At 44.9% G+C, this 19,394-nt stretch overlaps 2 protein-coding genes across 2 annotated transcripts; one reads left to right on the top strand and one right to left on the bottom strand.

The window, feature by feature from the left end:
- The first annotated feature begins 7,411 nt into the window (after positions 1-7,411).
- On the top strand, positions 7,412-8,178 carry LOC115596832 (uncharacterized). The gene has a single exon (XM_030442244.1). The coding sequence runs from the start codon at positions 7,429-7,431 to the stop codon at positions 8,176-8,178; it is 750 nt and encodes a 249-aa protein (XP_030298104.1). The 5' UTR covers positions 7,412-7,428.
- A 1,964-nt stretch (positions 8,179-10,142) lies between these two features.
- LOC115596831 (uncharacterized) lies at positions 10,143-18,911 on the bottom strand. The gene is made up of 3 exons (XM_030442243.1): positions 17,521-18,911; positions 14,762-15,035; positions 10,143-11,630 (listed from the first exon to the last, which is right to left on the bottom strand). The coding sequence occupies exons 1-3, from the start codon at positions 18,909-18,911 to the stop codon at positions 10,236-10,238; spliced, it is 3,060 nt and encodes a 1,019-aa protein (XP_030298103.1). The 3' UTR covers positions 10,143-10,235.
- Between the last annotated feature and the right edge of the window lie 483 nt (positions 18,912-19,394).

Genomic DNA, 19,394 nt, shown 5'->3' with positions numbered 1-19,394 from the left:
GAAGGTGGCACTGGAGGAGTGGCGGCACTGGCTGGAGGGAGCACAGACCCCTTTCCTTGTGTGGACTGATCACAAGAATCTGGAGTACCTGAAGAAGGCAAAGAGACTCAACGCCCGTCAAGCAAGGTGGGCCCTCTTTTTTACCCGATTCAATTTCACTCTGTCCTATCGTCCAGGTTCCAAGAACACAAAGCCAGATGCACTCTCTCGTCTGTTTTCGGCCAGGAGTAACGGTCAGTCTGACAGCACCATTCTCCCCCTGTCCTGCGTAGTGGGGGCTGTCTCCTGGGAAGTTGAAGCCCAGGTTCTACGAGCTAATGTTAATAACCCACCGCCGGCCGGCTGCCCGCCGAATCGGCTATTTGTCCCTAACCCTCTCCGCTCACAGGTCATTCACTGGGCCCACGCTTCACGACTCTCGTGCCATCCAGGAGTTAAACGGACCCTCTTTGTGACCAGGCAGAGATTTTGGTGGCCTGCCATGGAGAGGGACATCACAGACTATGTAACTGCCTGCCCGGTGTGTGCACAATGCAAGACCTCTCGCCACCCCATAGCTGGCCTGCTCCGCCCCCTCCCTGTGCCACAGCGGCCCTGGTCGGACATTTCAGTGGACTTTGTTACTGGACTTCCTCCTTCAGAAGGTAACACAGCCATTCTCACCGTTGTTGATCGCTTTTCCAAGATGGCTCACTTTATTCCCCTGCAGAAGTTGCCCTCAGCCAAGGAGACAGCTGAGGTAATGCTCCAACACGTGTTTCGGCTCCATGGCCTGCCAAGGGACATCGTCTCCGACCGGGGTCCCCAATTTGTGTCTCAGTTTTGGCAGACCTTTTGTCGGCTCCTGGGAGCCACGGCCAGCTTGTCCTCAGGTTATCACCCGCAGTCCAACGGTCAGACAGAGCGCTTAAACCAAGTCCTGGAAACCAGCCTTCGTTGTCTTGCCACCCAGAACCCTGGCTCCTGGAGTAAACATCTCATCTGGGCAGAATATGCCCACAACTCCCTTCCTAGCTCCTCCTCTGGTTTCTCACCGTTTCATTGTGTTTATGGTTACCAACCCCCCCTCTTCCCCGCCCTGGAAGAAGAGGTCAACGTCCCGTCAGCCCTTGCCCTGGTCCGCCGCTGCCGCCGCATATGGGACACTGCCAGACGCTCCCTACTGCACCGCTCGGACCAGTATAAGGTGGCAGCAGACAGGCGTCGCTCCAAGGGGCCCACTTATCTGGAAGGACAAAGAGTGTGGCTTTCGACCAAAAACTTGCCCCTCCGTCATGTGGAAGCCAGGAAGCTTGCCCCAAGGTTTGTGGGACCATTTATCATCTCTAAAGTTATTAACCCTGTTGCTGTGAAGCTTAAACTCCCCAGAACTATGAGGGTGCACCCTACGTTCCACATCAGCCAGGTGAAACCCGCAAGAGAGAGCGCTCTGGTCCCTGCATCCAGAACCCCGCCTCCCCCCCGAATCGTGGATGGAGGTCCTGTCTTCACTGTCCGCAAGCTTTTGGCTGTTCGCCGACGAGGACGTGGGTTCCAGTACTTGGTTGACTGGGAGGGCTACGGCCCGGAAGAACGATCTTGGGTTCCCACCAGGCACATCGTGGACCCTCACCTTATACGGGACTTCCACCGCGAGCGTCCCGGGGAGCCTCGGCCGCCAGGAGTCGGCCGTTGGGGGGGGGGTACTGTCACGTCGCCCAGCTAAGTGTTCCCCTTTTACCTTGCCAGTTTCTCTCCTGTGCTTCTTGTATTGTATTTTGGTTCTCACTGTTGTCTCTGTTCCAGGTCATCACCTCCCGTCCTTGTGTCCTTCCCTCCTGTGTGATTACCTGCCCCGCCCTGATGTGCTTCACCTGTGTCTCTTTGTCTCACCTGTGTGCTTAAGTAGCCTGTCTCCCCCACCTCCTGTGCCAGTTCGTCTTAGTTTTGTCTAGCGTTCCAGCCTTTTTCTCCGAGCTCCTAGTGATTGTATCTTTCTGGTTTTTTGGACTTCTGCCTGGTTTCTCCGACGCTGCCTCCGCCTGACCCTCTTGTATTGTTTGCCTGTCTGGACTGATAACCCGTGTACCGAACCCCTTTTTGATTAAAGACACCTTCTCTGAGCTCTGCGTCCTGCGCTTTGGGTCCTGTCTCTGTGCCTCCCGTTACACCAACAGTAAATCAGTGATAAGACGTCTCATTTTGTTCATCACCATGTGCAGAAACACACTGTTGTCTTTATAAAGTTCAGTTTAACTTTGTGTCACTTGACGATTAATTTTCTTCTGTCAGTTTTCCCATCATGCCATGCTTTTGTGTCTTTATTAAACTGATCTTACAGCCAACCCATAATTTAACACAAAGAAAGACACATTTTCTATTAAAATAATATTAAAGTAATCAGATTTATGGACATTAGGCAACTTAAGTATCTGGAACATTCACGTCTTTGGGTTGGATTTTAGTCTCAAAATTGACAGAAAAAAAGAAACTTTGTTCTGAAACTCATGTTGTTCTGAGAGATGAAGGATATTTGAATTTTTTCAATGTAATTTGGAGCCCAAAATCACAATCACATTGCCTCAGTGGGCTCTACAACCTGTACAGTAAATGAATTCCTTAGACCCTTGATTCAAATATGGAAATATGTAATGCAAGATATTGGCAAGTGTTATGGAGGGCAGAGAAAAGAATACCTGTTATGCTCGGCCGGTGGTCTCTCTCTCTCTCTCTCTCTCTCTCTCTCCTGTTCTCGTGTTTTCTTTATCTCATGCAGGGGAAACCAGCCGGGCAGTGTGCAATCAGCGGGAGGAGGTACAAAAGGCAGATGAGCGGAGGCCTCGCCCTCTAGAGAGACTTCCTCAAACGGTCTGCGGGAGGAGAGACGCAAGGCTGTGCCTCCACCGCGACGTTTACCACTCTGTCCGTTTTGAATGTAGGGTTTTTCCTTTATTCGTCTAATGTGCAGCAGGGCCGGGGCAGGAGACCAGCAGCAGTTAGATTTTCGGAACTTAATTTCTGTTGTTTTGATAGTTAGATTAGTCTGGGTTGCTTATAGTTTAGGTTAGAGGGGAAGGAGCCGGGTGCGACGGCCCATAGCGGGTTGGCCCGGCGTGTTCCCCTTTTTGTTTTCTTTTCTGTCTGGTTCTCAACCTCCTGTGTTTGACACGCATTATTCTTGTTTCACCGGGTGGGTGAATAATAAATCATGACCGAACAACTTTTAGTCTGAGTGTCCCCTTTTGAATGTGTACGACCTCTACACAGGCCGGGTAAAAGAGAGGGACCGTAACAGCAAGAAACTCAGCATCTCATGCAACAGTGTTTACTTTTCCCTTCAAAGAACTGGTTTGGACCACAATAGAAGGAGAAGTGGTATGCCCCGACAGTGGTGTCTCACAGGTCCTCAACTGGCAGCTTCATTAAATGTTATCTGCAAAACCCTAGTTTCAACATCAGCAGTTTAGAGATGACTCCAGGATCCTGGCCTTCTATGCAGGGATAGAAAAGAAAAAGTCAAATCAGAGACTGTCCAATAAAAGGAAAAGATTATGATCGGCAAAAGTCCATTTAGCATTTAATCAATGAGCTTTTTATCCCTCCAGGGATCACATTGAATATTAAAGCAAAACTCTCGCTAAAAAGCAACCAAGACTTTATTTGGGATTGAATATGAATCACCTTCGTGTGAAAGCATAATTAGGACGAAAGAGGCACTCAACAAGAGGCAGGACATGCTAACATCAAAATCTCTATTTTTAGAACACAAAGAAGGCTCGACATAACATGAAACTTTGCTCGTAGCATCACTAGGGTCTCTACTCATGAACAAGAGCATTGAGAACATTTTTTGTGTACACAGAGTTTAGAGAGAGTTTAGAGAGACCACCGGCCGAGCATAACAGGTATTCTTTTCTCTGCCTTCCATAACACGCTCACCCTAAGATGTTAAATAACAGTCATTTCATGAATGTTATTAACACATCTTATGAGCACCTCGATAGCGCATCAGCCAGGACATTTTCCCTCCCTTTGACATGTTTGATCTCCACATTAAAAGCCTGAAGGAACAAGGACCAACGCATCAGCCTCTGGTTATTATTTCTCATTTGATTAACAAACACCAGTGGGTTGTGATCAGTGTAAACGACCGTAGACACACCGACAGAACCAACATATACTTCAAAGTGTTCAAAGTGCAGAACGAGGGCCAAAGCTTCCTTTTCAATGGTGGAGTACACTCGCTGATGGCGGTTAAACTTCTTAGAAAAGTAAGATACCGGGTGTTCTACACCATCCTCTCCCTCCTAGAGAAGGACAGCACCTGCTCCTGCGTCACTTGCGTCTACAAAAAGTCTAAAGGCGCGATCAAATACTGGTGCAGCCAGGATGGGAGCATTTGTCAGCAGCGCTTTTACGCAGTCAAATGCTCGTTCGCAGTCCGAAGACCAGTGAAACCGAACTTTAGGACTCAACAAATCTGTGAGCGGAGCAACAACCACAGAGAAGTTTCGGCAGAAGCTTCTGTAGTACCCCGCCATCCCCAAAAAACGCCGCAACTCACGCCGAGAGACTGGAGCAGGAAATGACACGATGGCTTCGACCTTTGAGTGCACCGGCCTGACTTGCCCCCGCCCAACAACCTTGCCCAAATAGGTAACTGTAGCCTGGCCAAACTCGCACTTGGCAAGGTTGAGAGTGAGGTTGGCGTCGCATAACCTCCCGAACACTGCATAGAGTTGTTCTATGTGTTCCGGCCAGGATGAAGAGTAGACTACAATATCGTCTAAATACGCCTCGCAGCCAGACAGACCAGACAGGACTGTGTTTACCAAATGTTGAAATGTGGCGGGAGCATTTCTTATGCCGAATGGCATCACTGTATATTGTAGGAACGCTTCGGGAGTCACGAAGGCAGAAATCTCCTTTGCCCGAGGAGTCAGCGGCACCTGCCAATAGCCCTTAAGCAAGTCAAGCTTCGTCATGTAATTGGCTGAACCGATGTGATCCACACAGTCATCTACTCGAGGAAGAGGAAAACAATCGGGTTTAGTGACTGCGTTGACTTTACGAAAATCTGTACAGAACCTATCTGATCCATCAGATTTACTCGCCAGAAGACATGGAGAACTCCACGAACTAGAGCTAGGCTCGGCGATGTCATTCTCTAGCATGTAATGTACCTGAGTACGGAGGCGTATACGCTTGTCGGGACATACACGATAAGCATGTTGTTTTATTGGGGGATAATTTCCCACATCAATATCGTGCATCAAAACGTGAGTCCACGTCGGCACATCACAAAACATAGATAAATGTGACTTGATTAATCTCACCACATCTTCATGTTGAGACTGGGTCTGATGTGGAAAATTTGTATCCAAGTGAGACAATACCTCAGTGTTGTTTAGTCTCCCATACACCGTGGCAGAGGGAAAACCTACGTCATCCTCAACCGGATCATCCACCTCCGAGTAAATCTGCGTCTCAGCGGAAACAGCACCGGACAGCTGTCTGTCCAAATAAGGTTTCAGCATGTTTACGTGACACAGCCTATTTCGCCGCCTACGCTCAGGGGTGGCCACTACGTAGTCTCTGTCACTCACTTTTTCCTGGAACACATAGGGTCCGCTGTACCGAGCCTGGAGAGCAGAACCAGGAATAGGCAGTAACACCAGAACCTTGTCGCCCGGTTTGAACTTTCTAGTCTTATCAAACCAACTTTTCATTTTAACCTGTGCATCAGACAGGTTCTTTTTGGCCAGCTCACAGGCACGATGAAGCTTCAGCCGAAAGTCACAGACGTAATCCAGCAGGTTTTCGGCTGGACTGAACCCCAGGGATTCCTGCACCACTTCGCGAGCAGCGAAGAGGAGGAGACAGACCCCCTCATCCCAGTCTTTGCCAGATTCAAGGCAATAGCTCCGCAGCATAGACTTGAGCGTCTGATGAAATCGCTCCAGAGCGCCCTGGCTCTCTGGGTGGTAAGCACTGGAGTGACAATGTTTTATGTTTAGTTGTTTTGTAACTTGAGCAAAAACCCGTGACATAAAGTTAGACCCTTGATCTGTTTGGATAACCTTTGGTAAACCAAAAAGAAAAAAAAACTTCACGAGCGCCTTAACGACGGTAGAGGCTGTGATTTTTCGCAAGGGAATAGCTTCAGGAAAACGAGTGCTGGAGCACATAACAGTCAGCACAAACGTATTACCAGCCTTGGTGCGAGGTAAAGGGCCAACACAGTCAACTACAACACGGTCAAATGGCTCTCCCACAGCAGGAATAGGGTAGAGTGGATACGGAGGAATAGTCTGATTCGGCTTCCCTGATACTTGACAAATGTGGCACGTCCTACAGTGTAGTCGTACGTCTCTCTTTAACCCAGGCCAAAAAAAACTGCGTAATATCCGACGGCGACGCGCAGAAGCTTCAGCAGCTAACGTGAGTAGTTCAAAAACCTTCTTTTTCATAAACTCTGTGTACACAAACAATGTTCTCAATGCTCTTGTTCATGAGTAAAGACCCTGGTGATACTACGAGCAAAGTTTCATGTTGTGTCGAGCCTTCTTAGTGTTCTAAAAATAGAGATTTTGATGCTAGCATGTCCTGCCCCATACACTCCCGTTCAAAATTAACGTGCCCAAAACCGAAACTACGGTGAATCTTAAAAGTGCCTCTTTCGTCCTAATTAAGCTTTCACACATAGGTTTGACTCATATTCAATCCCAAATAAAGCCTCGGTTGCTTTTTGGCGAGAGTTTCGCTTTAAGGATGAATCTTCTGCAGCGTCAGCATGGCTGTCCACAGACTTGAATCATCCTTTGATGTCACTTAATCTCTGCAGCAGCTAATGCTAGAAAAATGTTAGTCACACAAATGTGAATTGATCCACTAGCTGACTGACTGTACACAGCATTGCTATTTTTAGAATGACGCCACAAACATATGAAGGCCTGACCACAGCTACTTCCTGTTTGTATCTGGGGGTTTCAGCAGAAATAAGCGGCAGTGGCACAGCAACATTGGTCAAACTGTCCTCGAGTACACTGCGATACACACCTGAGTTCACTGTTTCAGCAGCACATGCTTTAATCTGCACAGATCTGAGGACATTAACAGTTTCCTAAAAATTCTTTCTCAGCTTCACAAGAAAAAAAGTTTTAGAGTTCAACAGGAACTATAATGAAGCTTAAAAGCAACTGTGATTGGCTGGAGATGATGCATCACACCAAGAGGAGGTTCAGAACAGCTTGCGCAAAGACTTGATCAAGGAAAAGAAACGATCACACTGCAGGGGAAGAACATCAGAGAGACTGAAGAGGTAAACCTGTGGTGACTTTCAAAGAACTTATACATTTAATATTTGTTCATTTGAGGTTTACGCCTTTCTAAAACATTTAGTGAAGTTAACCTTGTGTTTCTCTTTCAGTCCTGTATTGATCCGTGAACATGGAGAAACAGATCACTGTCTGGATCAGCGCGGTGCTGCTGCTGGCGTCCCTGAAATTCTCTGAAGCCAAAATTATATCGGAATACTTTGAGGTTGGCGGTAAACTCACCCTGAGGCCTACAGTGAAGGAGACTATCACCAACATCCTGTGGAAATACAACGGGAACCTGTTGGCTGAATGGGTGAAGAATGAGGTTGACTTGCTTTATTATGACAAATATCAAAACCGCACAACCCTGAACACAGCCACTGGACAGCTGGTGATCAACGGCATGAAGAAAGATGATGTGGGTATGTACACAGTGGAAATCAACAACAAGGTCCACGGTCAGAGCTATGATGTCAAATGGATCACCAGAGTACCCAAACCTACAGTTGTGTTCAGACCACTGACATGTGGCCCAGATTCAGAAAGCTGTTCTGTGACCTGTGATGGCAAAGAACCTGGGAGTCTGAGCGATGCTGAACCGATCCAGTACAGCTGGAAGATCGGAGAGAAAGACTGGAAGACGACGACGAATGACATCACCGTCACCAGTGCAGAGACAGTCAGTGACGAAAAAATCTCCTGTCGGATGACCAACCCAATCAGTCAGGAAGACAGTGAACTGAAGAAAAACCCGCTCTTTAATGTAAACCCTGAAGTTTGGAAGGTCCACCTAAGACTCTCGCTACATGCCGTCTTCTGGGTGTTTGTTGGGTGCGTACTGTTGATAACAAGAAGCAACATCAGGAAACTGATCTGTTGACATCAAGACAAAACCAACTTAACCACCTGATTTACAGAAGTCGGCAGTTGAAGTGCTGCTTTGGTTGGAAGACAGTAAAATATGAAGGCAAGCTTTTATTTTTATTGCATTTAAAATAGCTACATTCATATTTAACCACCGATTTAAAGGCATGTTGATATCCAGCCCTTCAATACTGCTGTTTGTCAACTGCCCACCTTCTATTCTAATGACATTTTGTGGTTTGTGTGATGTCTCATGCTTTTTAGCTTGTTCTCATCTCAGCTGCTGGAGTTTTAAAAGTCATTGATAAGTAATGATTAGTACTGTCTGATCAGTTTCACCCTGCAAGATAACGTCCTGTAGTCTGATCATGGGCTGTGTCGCTTGGCCAAAAATATGTCTGAGGAACTGATAGTGGGAAGTAGACAGGTTGATGAATATATGATGAGAACATTTATTACATTTTTAGTTTGAATCATCAATGTTTGTATTCTGCATCAAATAATATGTTATTGGCTGTAAATCGTATGAACTGAACTGATGTCGTCTGATGCGCTTTTGTGACAAGTAAAGAGAATAAAATGATTGAAGTGATGACTTGTGTTGTGTGTTCAACACTGACGCCAGCCCGTCTCACAGCATGTTAACCACATATTGCATATTCAACAGATATATAACATATCTATTGTGAGGGTAAATGTGTATTTAATTGATGTAGCGAAAATATAAGCATATAGAAATTATCTTGTAATGTGACTCCAAATTGAGATGATTTTAAAATCCAATAAAAAAAAAGAGTTGTGTCTCGTTCAACCAGTACAGGAAAACATTCTGACATAGATTTTGAGTCAGTGGGTCGATTGAACTGGGAGATATTGACAAAAAAAAAAATGCTTATTTCTCGTGTTTATCGTGGATTGAGGATAAAAAAGTGCAGTTAATACCGCATGTTATTAATGTCATTGATTTGACCGTTGCTGTGGTGATCAGATAACTCTGGAGACTGAAAACAGACAGAATCACAATCATTGTGACTTTGTTAAATCAAGAGAGAAGCAAAAAGGTAGATTTACAGTATTTTGGATCATTTAATATATTTATTACATTACAAACATTTCATATATGTCATAAAACTTTGATTTTATTGTTTTGAAACTTTATTTTAGATTGTAGTCCAGATTATAATGTATTTGGATCCAGACAACAAATCATGCAGTTATTAATTGATTTTGTTCACACTTCCACATACACACTGGACATTTTGAAAAAACAAAAATGGAACAGAAAAAGGTTTTTTTTTTTTTTTTTTTACCATAAAATTACTTAGGATGTTTTTTTTAAATTGTTTTAAAGAAATTACTGTCAGGGGACTTCCACGCACAAACACACACACACACACATTGAGATCAGAAGCTGATAAATAATTTCACTCATGAAAAGGTCGACAATAGAAACACAAAGCAAACTGTCAAACTATAAAAAACAACAACAGAAAAATGAATATGTGTGTTTGTGAATAATGAGACAGCAGAGTTGAAGATTAACGGGTTGAATTCTGTGATTTTTAAATTGAACAACGTGTTGACGACAATTTTATGTTGACAAATAATTTTTAAGATAAAACATCTACAGAGCTTGAAGAACAGTGCAGAATAAAAGTCTCTCTTTTCCTTAAAAACATTATTGTGATTGTGAGTAAATCATTGTAAAATGTTTGCTGGGTCCAAATTAATTGTTCTGTTTGTCTCTGTGTCAGAATTCTGACAGTTTGTTCAGCTTCTAACGAGGTTTGTCAGCCAATTGTATCACACAGTTTGTATCACATGGTGTCTGTGTGTCATCACTGATCAACAGTCTTGGTAGTTGCCAGTTTGTGGAGAAAAAAAGTTAACGTAAGCTAGCTAGTGTTAGTGAAGTTAGCTAGTGCACAAACTGACAACCACCTGAGGGGCAGAAGTGAACACCAAAGCCCTTTTCTCTGCTCATGTAGCATCAAATTCAAAACTATTTGACTTTCTACTGCAGAGAGAGAAAGTTTTATTTAAGGGCCGTCTTTCCAGAGATGAAATACTTCTTTAACTGCTCTGTTCCACTGTCACACACACCTTCAGAGGTGATATCTTCAGTGGGAGTTTATCCCCAGGACAAATGTATGGAAACATCTTCTCAGTGAAAGTTTGTGTGAAGGTGTGTAGGTGTGTGTTAGTATCAGGATCAGAAAACGACAGCTTTCCTCTGTTCCAGTCCAGATTCACTCTGATCCTCTGGAGCTTCTTCTGCACTACAAGGTCAGTGGGTGGAGCTGGTAGTGAAAGCACTGAGTATTTACCTCTGCATAACATTATTCTCCAGAATCCAGACAGTGTGGGTCCCTTCCTCTGGACAGACTCTGCTAACAAGCCGAGTATCCAGAATGTACTGTCTCCAACCTCGACGTCCCAGCTGTGAGTCCCTGAGTTAAAGCCCACAGAGCCCAGGACAGACGTGAACACATCAAATCTCTCTGGATTATCAGGAAGCTGCTGTCTCTCTCCTCGCCTCACACTGCTCAGATCTTCAGACAGGATGAGTTCTGGATGAGCAGTGTTTGGGTCCAGAACCACAGGAGTGTAGGAGACCATGTCCTTCATCTTGTTCCAGATGTTGAAGGTCAGGTTGCCCAGGTGTTTGGCCTGGTCTATCAGAGCTCCTGAGGGCAGCTGTGGATCCTCCAGCAGGTGGCGCTGCTGGACTCTTTCCACTGCAGCCTTGTAGTTGTGCAGGAATGAGACGCCTTCAGCTCTCAGCTCCTCCTCTGTGGCTCTGACTGTGTGTGAAAGAGCTGCTATCTCTCTGCTCAGAGCCTCCATCTTCTCCTTCATCATCTGACTCTTCTGCTCCTCTTCCTCCCTCAGTGCAGCCATCCTGGCCTCCTCTTCCTCTTCTAGAAACTGGTGCAGCTTCTTAAACTGATCCTTGATCTGCCTCTCTGTGTGTCGGGCCTGGACCTTCATGTGTTCTGCTGTCTGATTAAACTTCACTTTAACTTCTTCAAAAACCTTTAACTTCTTCTTTAAGGGCTCCAGAGTTTCCTGAAGTTTCTTCTTGTGTTGTCGTGCAGCTTCATCGATGGGTCTGAATCTGTGGTTGGTGTGTTGTTCTGAGTCTCTGCAGACGAGACACACCGGCTGCTGATGGTCCAGACAGAAGAGTTTGAGTTTCTCAGAGTGCAGACTGCAGAGATCCTCTGAAGCTCTCTGATCTCTCTCCTGTAAGAAGGTCTCACACAGGTTCCTTAACACCAGGTCTACAGGTGGTCGGTCCTTTGAAGATCTTCTCTTACAAACTGGACACTCCCGTGTTTGTCTCTCTGTCCAGCAGCTCTGCAGACAGTCTTTACAGAAGCTGTGGCTACATGACAGAACGACAGGCTCTCTGAAGACATCATAACACACCGGACAGCAGAGATCCTCCTCTAACCTGGAAGCCATTTTGTCTCTGAGTGACGCTGTGAACACAGCAGACAGTACAGTCAGTCACAGCTCCACTTCCTCCTTCAGTTCACTGAAGTTTACTTTGAGTTCTGGTTCTGGTCGGACTCACCTTCAGTGTGTGGAGCGACTGCAGTGTTGTAGTTTCCTCCTCCTCTGTCCTGTAGATGAACTCACTCTTAGGACATTGTTAGTTCAGTCTGAAGGTGGATCTGATCACCTGTTTGTGCTTCTGTACTAAAGAGACACACACACACACACCGATAAAATATTTCCTGTTTGTCTCAGGTCAGTCAGGTGTGGGCAGAGCTTTGTCAGACCTCTGAAGAATGCTGTTGGTTCACATTTGATGCAGAGGAGTGTTTCAGTCCAAAGTAGTGATTCTTATCTTCATTTTCTGTTTATTTGATGTCCATCCTTGATCCAAAAACATTTTACACACGTTTATTTAACACAATTCTAAATTATTACAATCTCTATGAAAGGATTCAGATCGAGCCCACACTGAGATTTACATTTACATTTAGGGCATGTATCAGACACTTTTGTCCAAAGAGACTTACAATAAGTATATTTGTCACAAGAGAGAATCCCCAACATCACCGTCGATAGAATGAAAAGAAATATAGAAACAATTGTCAGGCCGTCATCTGAAGGTCATAAGTGCTATTTATCAAAGACGCTTTAAGTGCATAAGTGCTGTTTTTGAAGTGCTAATGATACTTTTTTGCAGGGGGCATTGGGAGGGATTCATGCTAAGCAGGGTCAAGGTGAAGTCTATACAAATGAGTCTTGAGTCTTTTGCGGAAGATGGAGAGTGATTCTGCTGTCGTGACATAGGTTCGTTCCACCACTGAGGTGCCAAAACAGAGAAGAGTCGCGACTTCGCTGAGCGGGTTTTGTTCGCTCTCAGCGATGGCGGTACCAGCTGGCCAGCTGATGTAGGGTTTTTATTTTGAAACTTTCAATGTATTTTCCCAAATATGTTGTGTTGACACTTTGTGTCAAAAGGGAGGAATGTAAGAAATACATAGTTTCCCTGTCTGTGATCAATGATCTGTAAGATGGAGAATGTCATGTTGCTTGAGGTGTCACAAGAGCCACAGGTGGGGGCACATCCCCCACATGGGAAGATACAGAAATGTAGATAAGATGACATTTGCTGTCCTATCTGTTGCATCAAAGAGTCACTATCCTGGGAAGGACAGGATACACCCAAACATCAAAGAGTCATTGTTATGTAAAGAAATGTTTTATGGCTGTTGTAAATGAAGGTAACCTCCTCTCTGTTTCTGTACTCAAGGGATAACATTTTAGAGTTTGAGAGAGAATGCTTTTGACTTCTCTCCATGCTGCGTGTTATTAAAGATATCTGATTCATATGCTGAAGTCTGAAGTTCTTCGGAGACTTAGCAACTCCCTACCTCACAAAGGAGAATTTCCACTACAGAGAGTAGCCAGTGATCTTCTTGGTGGTGTTGATGACCCTCTGGAGTGCTTTCCTCTCTGCTGCTGTGCAGCTGACATACCACACACACATGCAGTATGTCAACACGCTCTCTATTGAGCAGCAATGGAATGACATAAACAGTTTTTGTGACAGATGATTCTTTCTGAGGAGCCTCAGTAAAGTCTCTGTTGTGCCTTCTAGATGGTCACTGAGGTATTCGCACTCCATGACAGGTCCTCCTCAGTCTGGATGCCCAGGAACCTGAAGTCAGAGACCCTCTCCACATAATCCCCACTGATGCACAGTGCTTGGATGCTGGATTCCGTTTTCTTACTCCCGAAATCCAAGATCAGCTTCTTCAACAAAGAGCAACCTTGCATAGCTCCCCTCCTACTCTAGGTGGCTCAGAGCAGTGTGGAGGGCTGTTGCAATAGATTCCTCTGTAGATCTGTTAGCCCTGTACGCAAACTGGTGAGAGTCCAATGCAGGTGGCAGACTTATGATGATGTGCCACCGAACCAGAGTTTCAAAACACTTCATAATAATCGGTCTAAGTGCCACTGGACGGTGGTCATTCAAGCTGCTGACTGCTGTCTTTTTTGGTGGTGGAACAGTAACAGAGAACTTCAGACAAGGTGGGACAGTGTACTGGGACAAGGACTGGTTAAAGATCCTGGCAAAGACAACAGCCAGCTGGTCTGCATAGGTCTTCAGTACACGTCCAGGTACGCCATCTGGTCCAGCAGCTTTCCTCGGGTTCACCCCCCTTAGTGTGCGCCACACTTCATATTCCTCCGACATAAGGATGTTGTCATGGGTTGAGGGGTGTTATGTGGCTGCATTCGGTTGCTCTGCCTCAAAGCGAGCAAAGAAGATGTTCAGTTCCTTAGTTCCATGGATTTGTAGCCGGTGATGTGCTGCACCCCCTGCCACACCTGCCTTGTGTTGTTGCTGCTGCGATGTTCCTCTATCCTCCTCTGGTATGCTGTCTTGCTGTCCTCAGGCTGGCTCTGGTAGCACTGTACTCTGCCCCATCCTCACTCTTGAAGGCCTTGTTTCTCTCCTTCAGCAGGGTCCTGACCTCTCCAGTTATCCAGGGCTTTTGATTTGCATACAACCGGATGGCTTCTCGATGGTAACAGCGTCCATGCAAAACTTAATAGCTGTTGTCAGCTGTTGTTGACATAGATGCATAGCCCCCTCCACTGCTCTTAGCGGATTCTTTGGTCCTGTCATGACGATGTGCTGTGCGGCCTGCTAGCTCGAAAGCTATATCTGGGATGAGCGGGTGAAGCCACGTCTCCATAATGAGCAGCTGTCCCCAACTATCTTGTTTACTGCAATCTGCAGCTTCAACTCGTCCAGCTTGTTGGTGAGGGATCTTGCATTTGTTTGGATAATGCTGGGAAGCAGTGGTTTGAATGGCTGCTTGCCGAGCCTAGCTAGCGCGCCGGCTCTGCTGGCTGGTTAAGGATTTGAAGTGGGACAGCACAAGGCACTCAAACGACTTCAAGACCAGAGAGGTCAGGGCGATGGGTCTGTAGGGCGTCCATCTCATCAAAGAAGTCACAGAGAGGACCAAGAGGGTGATAGATCACCACAATGTTGGGTTTGAAAGGAAGTGTGACAAGACAGCGTTGAACTCAAAAGCAGATCTGGGGAGGTGGTCCAGGGCAATGACCTGGTAGGACCACATGGGGGAGATGAGGACGCCAGTTCCTCCTCCTCGACCAGTTTTCCTCAGGGAGTGTGAGAATGAGTAGGCAGATGAGAGGGCCGCTGGAGTGGCCGTGTTTTCTGGGGTGATCCAGGTCTCAGAAAGGGCCAGGAAGTGGAGAGTCTGCAGGGAGGCATAGACTGAAATGGTGTCTGCCTTCTTGACTGTAGACTGGCAGTTCCATAGCACCCCCCAGTACTTCAAGTTCAGTACCGGTGGAGAAATTTGGATAGCAGAGCTGAGACATTGAGATCACAATATTTGTTGTGTTGAGAGACATGAAGCAGTGAAACAGGTGTTTCTGCTGACCAGTTACTTTAACACAGAGTCTGTTTTGTTCACTTAATATTCATTTGACTCTTAAAATAAATCTACAGATATTTACAAAGAGTGTCCTCAGTAAGAGACGGAGAGTGTAGTCACACTGACGGAAGACAAATGAAACTGTTTATCACCCAAGTGCCCAATAATCAGCATTAAAGGTAGTTTTGGATTTTAACATTTACAAGATTTATGAGGTCATAATACAAACTTTTCTCCATCATCGAATTAACAAACTGTTCTCAGATGAAAATAAGGTCCCAGAACAATGTTTGAAGCTAGAAAGGTGGCAGGGTCCGCCACATATAAACAATGTAAAACACTATAAACTGTATTGTCCTTTAAGGTCAGTTTGTTTATTCAGTTTATTCAGTTGTGAAAACAAAGAAAGTTTGTTAATTTAGTAATTTAAAATCAGCCAGTGAGGATCTTTGTCTTCTAATTGAAGTTATACTTTGATGGAACATGAGGAGAGTCTGGAGGTGGAGAACTGAAGTGGTTTTAATGATCTGATCACATGAAAACACTTTATTATAACGCCCCTATTATCTCATTTACTCACCAACGTTACGTCCTGAATGTTTGACGCTTAAATTGTTTTTATCCTAACAACAATTTAATTACCTTATTATCTTCGATTCATTTTATTTAACCACTTCTCAATTACAAATCTCATTTTCACTACTTCATCCTTTATTCATCGTTTAGTTTGCTGTCACAGCAAACTTGTAGACATTTGTGAGTGTGTGTGTTTGATGGGGGTCATATTTATTTATAAAAGTTGGCGGAAGGGGGGTAAATTGTTTTAAAGATGTGGGAATGTGTGTATTCATAACTTTTTAATTGAAATTTTGCACAACAGTGAATTTAGTAACTGTTTTTAATTTATTGTGTGTTCCACCTACCTGCCCAGGGACCATGGGTGGAAAATAGCAACTTACTAAAACCTGGTGCAATGCATCTCTCCCTGTTATATATAGGGTTAATGTTTTATTGTGCACTGTCCCTGTTCAAATAAAAGAAATAATAATAATAATGATAATAATTCAACAGGATGTGCAGGGAAGTTTGGTCATTTTTTGACCGGGATGACAGTTTGAATAAAAACAATTAAAATACAATAAAAGTGGCCTTCACTCATTTTACATGTTTAGATGCAGAGTGTGGAGGAGAACATCAACCCTTCGCTCAGTCAGATCAAAGCTACAATTGCCAGAAAAAAAAACAAAAACAATTTAAACCGTCTTTGTTTCCGCAGCAGCTTCATGTGTTAGAAAACGGTGTTTTTCATCAGGCTGAATCAGAAACCATCTCGTCGTCCTCGGTTTGACTCTGACTCGGATCCTTGTTGCATCTCTCAACCTCAAAAACATCAACAAGTTGTCAAACAGATCATTCTGAGCTGCAAACGTAACCAGAGCTGATGTTTGCTGCCTCCTGCCTCGACTGACAGCAGAGTTCAACTGATGGAGACTGAAAACACACAGAATCAAAATCATTGTGAATTTATTACATCAAGAGAGAAATTAAAAGATACATGTACAGTATTTTGGATCATTTCATATATTAATATAATAACAAACATTTTATATATGGTATAAAACTTTGATTTTATTGTTTGGAACTTTAAGTTTAGTTCAGATTAAAATGTTTTTGGATCCGAACAACAAAACATGCAGTTATTGATTGATTTGTTCATTTGTGCCCATCATTTATTTTTATATTGACAAATCAATTTTAAGATAAAACATCAACAGAGCTCATGAAATGGTGCAGAATAAAAGTCTCTCTTTTCCTTAAAAACATTATTATGATTGTGAGTAAGTGATTTTAAAATGTTTCTCAGGTCCAAATTAATTGTTCTGTTTATCTCTGTGTCAGAATTTTGACAGTTGGTTCAGCTTCTAACAAGGTTTGTCAGCCAATAGTATCACACATTTTGTATCACATGGTGTCTGTGCTTCATCACTGATCAACAGTCTTGGTAGGTGCCAGTTTGTGGGAGGAAAAAGTTGGCGTTAGCAAGCTAGTGTTAGTAAAGTTAGCTAGTGCACAAATGGGCAACCACATGATAATAACACCTTTAAAGAAACAACATGGTGGATATTATAGTTTTTCACCGTTCAGCTGCAACACAATATTGTTCGTCACCATCCAGCCGCCTCACTGTCTCCTCTTTCAGAACTTTCTCTGAGCCAAAACCAAACCCCGTCCAATGAGGTGCAGCGCTGTGCACTCTGGGTGTTGTAGTCTTTCTACCCTTTGAGTAAAAGTGAACACCACAGTCCTTTTACTCTGTTTTCTCTGCTCATGTACCATCAAGTTCAACACTATTTGTCTTTCTACTGCAGAGAGATACAGTTTTATTTAAGGGCCGTCTTTCCAGAGATGAAATACTTCTTTAACTGCTCTGTTCCACTGTCACATGCACCTTCAGGGGTGATATCTTCAGTGGTAGTTTATCCACAGGGCAAATCAATGGAAACATCCTCTCAGTGAAAGTGTGTGTGAAGGTGTGTAGGTGTGTGTTAGTATCAGGATCAGAGAACGACAGCTTTCCTCTGTTCCAGTCCAGATTCACTCTGATCCTCTGGAGCTTCTTCTGCACTACGAGACCAGTGGGTGGAGCTGGTGGTGACCGCACTGAGTATTTACCCCTGCATAACCCTATATTCCAGAATCCAGACTGTATGGATCCCTTTCGCCGGACAGACTCTGCTAACACACCCAGTACCCAGCGTGTACTTTCTCCAACCTCGACGTCCCAGCTGTGAGTCCCTGAGTTAAAGCCCTCAGAGCCCAGGACAGACCCATGACGATCAAACCTCTCTTTGTTATCAGGAAGCTGCTGTGTCTCTCCTGGTCTCACACTGCTCAGATCTTCAGACAGGATGAGTAGTGGATGAGCAGTGTTTGGGTCCAGAACCACAGGAGTGTAGGAGACCATGTCCTTCATCTTGTTCCAGATGTTGGAGCTCAGGTTGCCCAGGTGTTTGGCCTGGTCTATCAGAGCTCCTGAGGGCAGCTGTGGATCCTCCAGCAGGTGGCGCTGCTGGACTCTTTCCACTGCAGCCTTGTAGTTGTGCAGGAATGAGACGTCATCAGCTCTCAGCTCCTCCTCTGTGGCTCTGACTGTGTGTGAAAGAGCTGCTATCTCTCTGTTCAGAGCCTCCATCTTCTCCTTCATCATCTGACTCTTCTGCTCCTCTTCCTCCCTCAGTGCAGCCATCCTGGCCTCCTCTTCCTCTTCTAGAAACTGGTGAAGCTTCTTAAACTGATCCTTAATTTGTCTCTCTGTGTGTCGGGCCTGGACCTTCATGTGTTCTGCTGTTTGATCAAACTTCACTTTAACTTCTTCAAAAACCTTTAACTTCTCCTTTAAAGGCTCCAGAGTTTCCTGAAGTTTCTTCTTGTGTTGTCGTGCAGCTTCATCGATGGATCTGAATCTGTGGTTGGTGTGTTGTTCTGAGTCTCTGCAGACGAGACACACCGGCTGCTGATGGTCCAGACAGAAGAGTTTGAGTTTCTCAGAGTGCAGACTGCAGAGATCCTCTGAAGCTCTGTGATCTCTCTCCTGCAAGAAGGTCTCACACAGGTTCTTTAACGCCAAGTAAGGAGGCTGATCCTTTGAATACCTTCTCTTACAAACTGGACACTCTCTGATTTCTTTCTCTGTCCAGCAGCTCTGCAGACAGTCTTTACAGAAGTTGTGGCTACATGACAGAACGACAGGCTCTCTGAAGACATCATGACACACCGGACAGCAGAGATCCTCCTCTAACCTGGAAGCCATTTTGTCTCTGAGTGATGCTGTGAACACAACAGACAGTACAGTCAGTCACAGCTCCACTTCCTCCTTCACTTCACTGAAGTTTACTACTTTGAGTTCTGGTTCTGGTCGGACTCACCTTCAGTGTGTGGAGCGTCTGCAGTGTTGTAGTTTCCTCCTCCTCTCTCCTGTAGAAGAACTCACTCAGAGGACGTTGGTACTTCAGTCTGAAGGTGGATCCGATCGTCTGTTTGTGATTCTGTACTAAAGAGACACACACACAGAGACAAACTGTTTCCTGTTCGTCTCAGGTCAGTCAGGTGAGGGCGGAGCTTTGTCAGACCTCTGCTGAATGCTGTTGGTTCTCATGTGACTCAGGGGAGTGTTTCAGTCCAAAGTATTGATCCATTGCTGGAAATGTAATCTGATACACTTGTTGTTGGAAGGACTATAGTCCCATCAGAACAAGCGCCAGCACTACATGAACTGAAGTGTTCTCTATTGTAT

Source organism: Sparus aurata, chromosome 15 (assembly GCF_900880675.1).
Source record: "Sparus aurata chromosome 15, fSpaAur1.1, whole genome shotgun sequence".
Lineage (NCBI taxonomy): Eukaryota > Metazoa > Chordata > Actinopteri > Spariformes > Sparidae > Sparus > Sparus aurata.
This window is presented reverse-complemented; position numbering and strand designations above follow the sequence as displayed.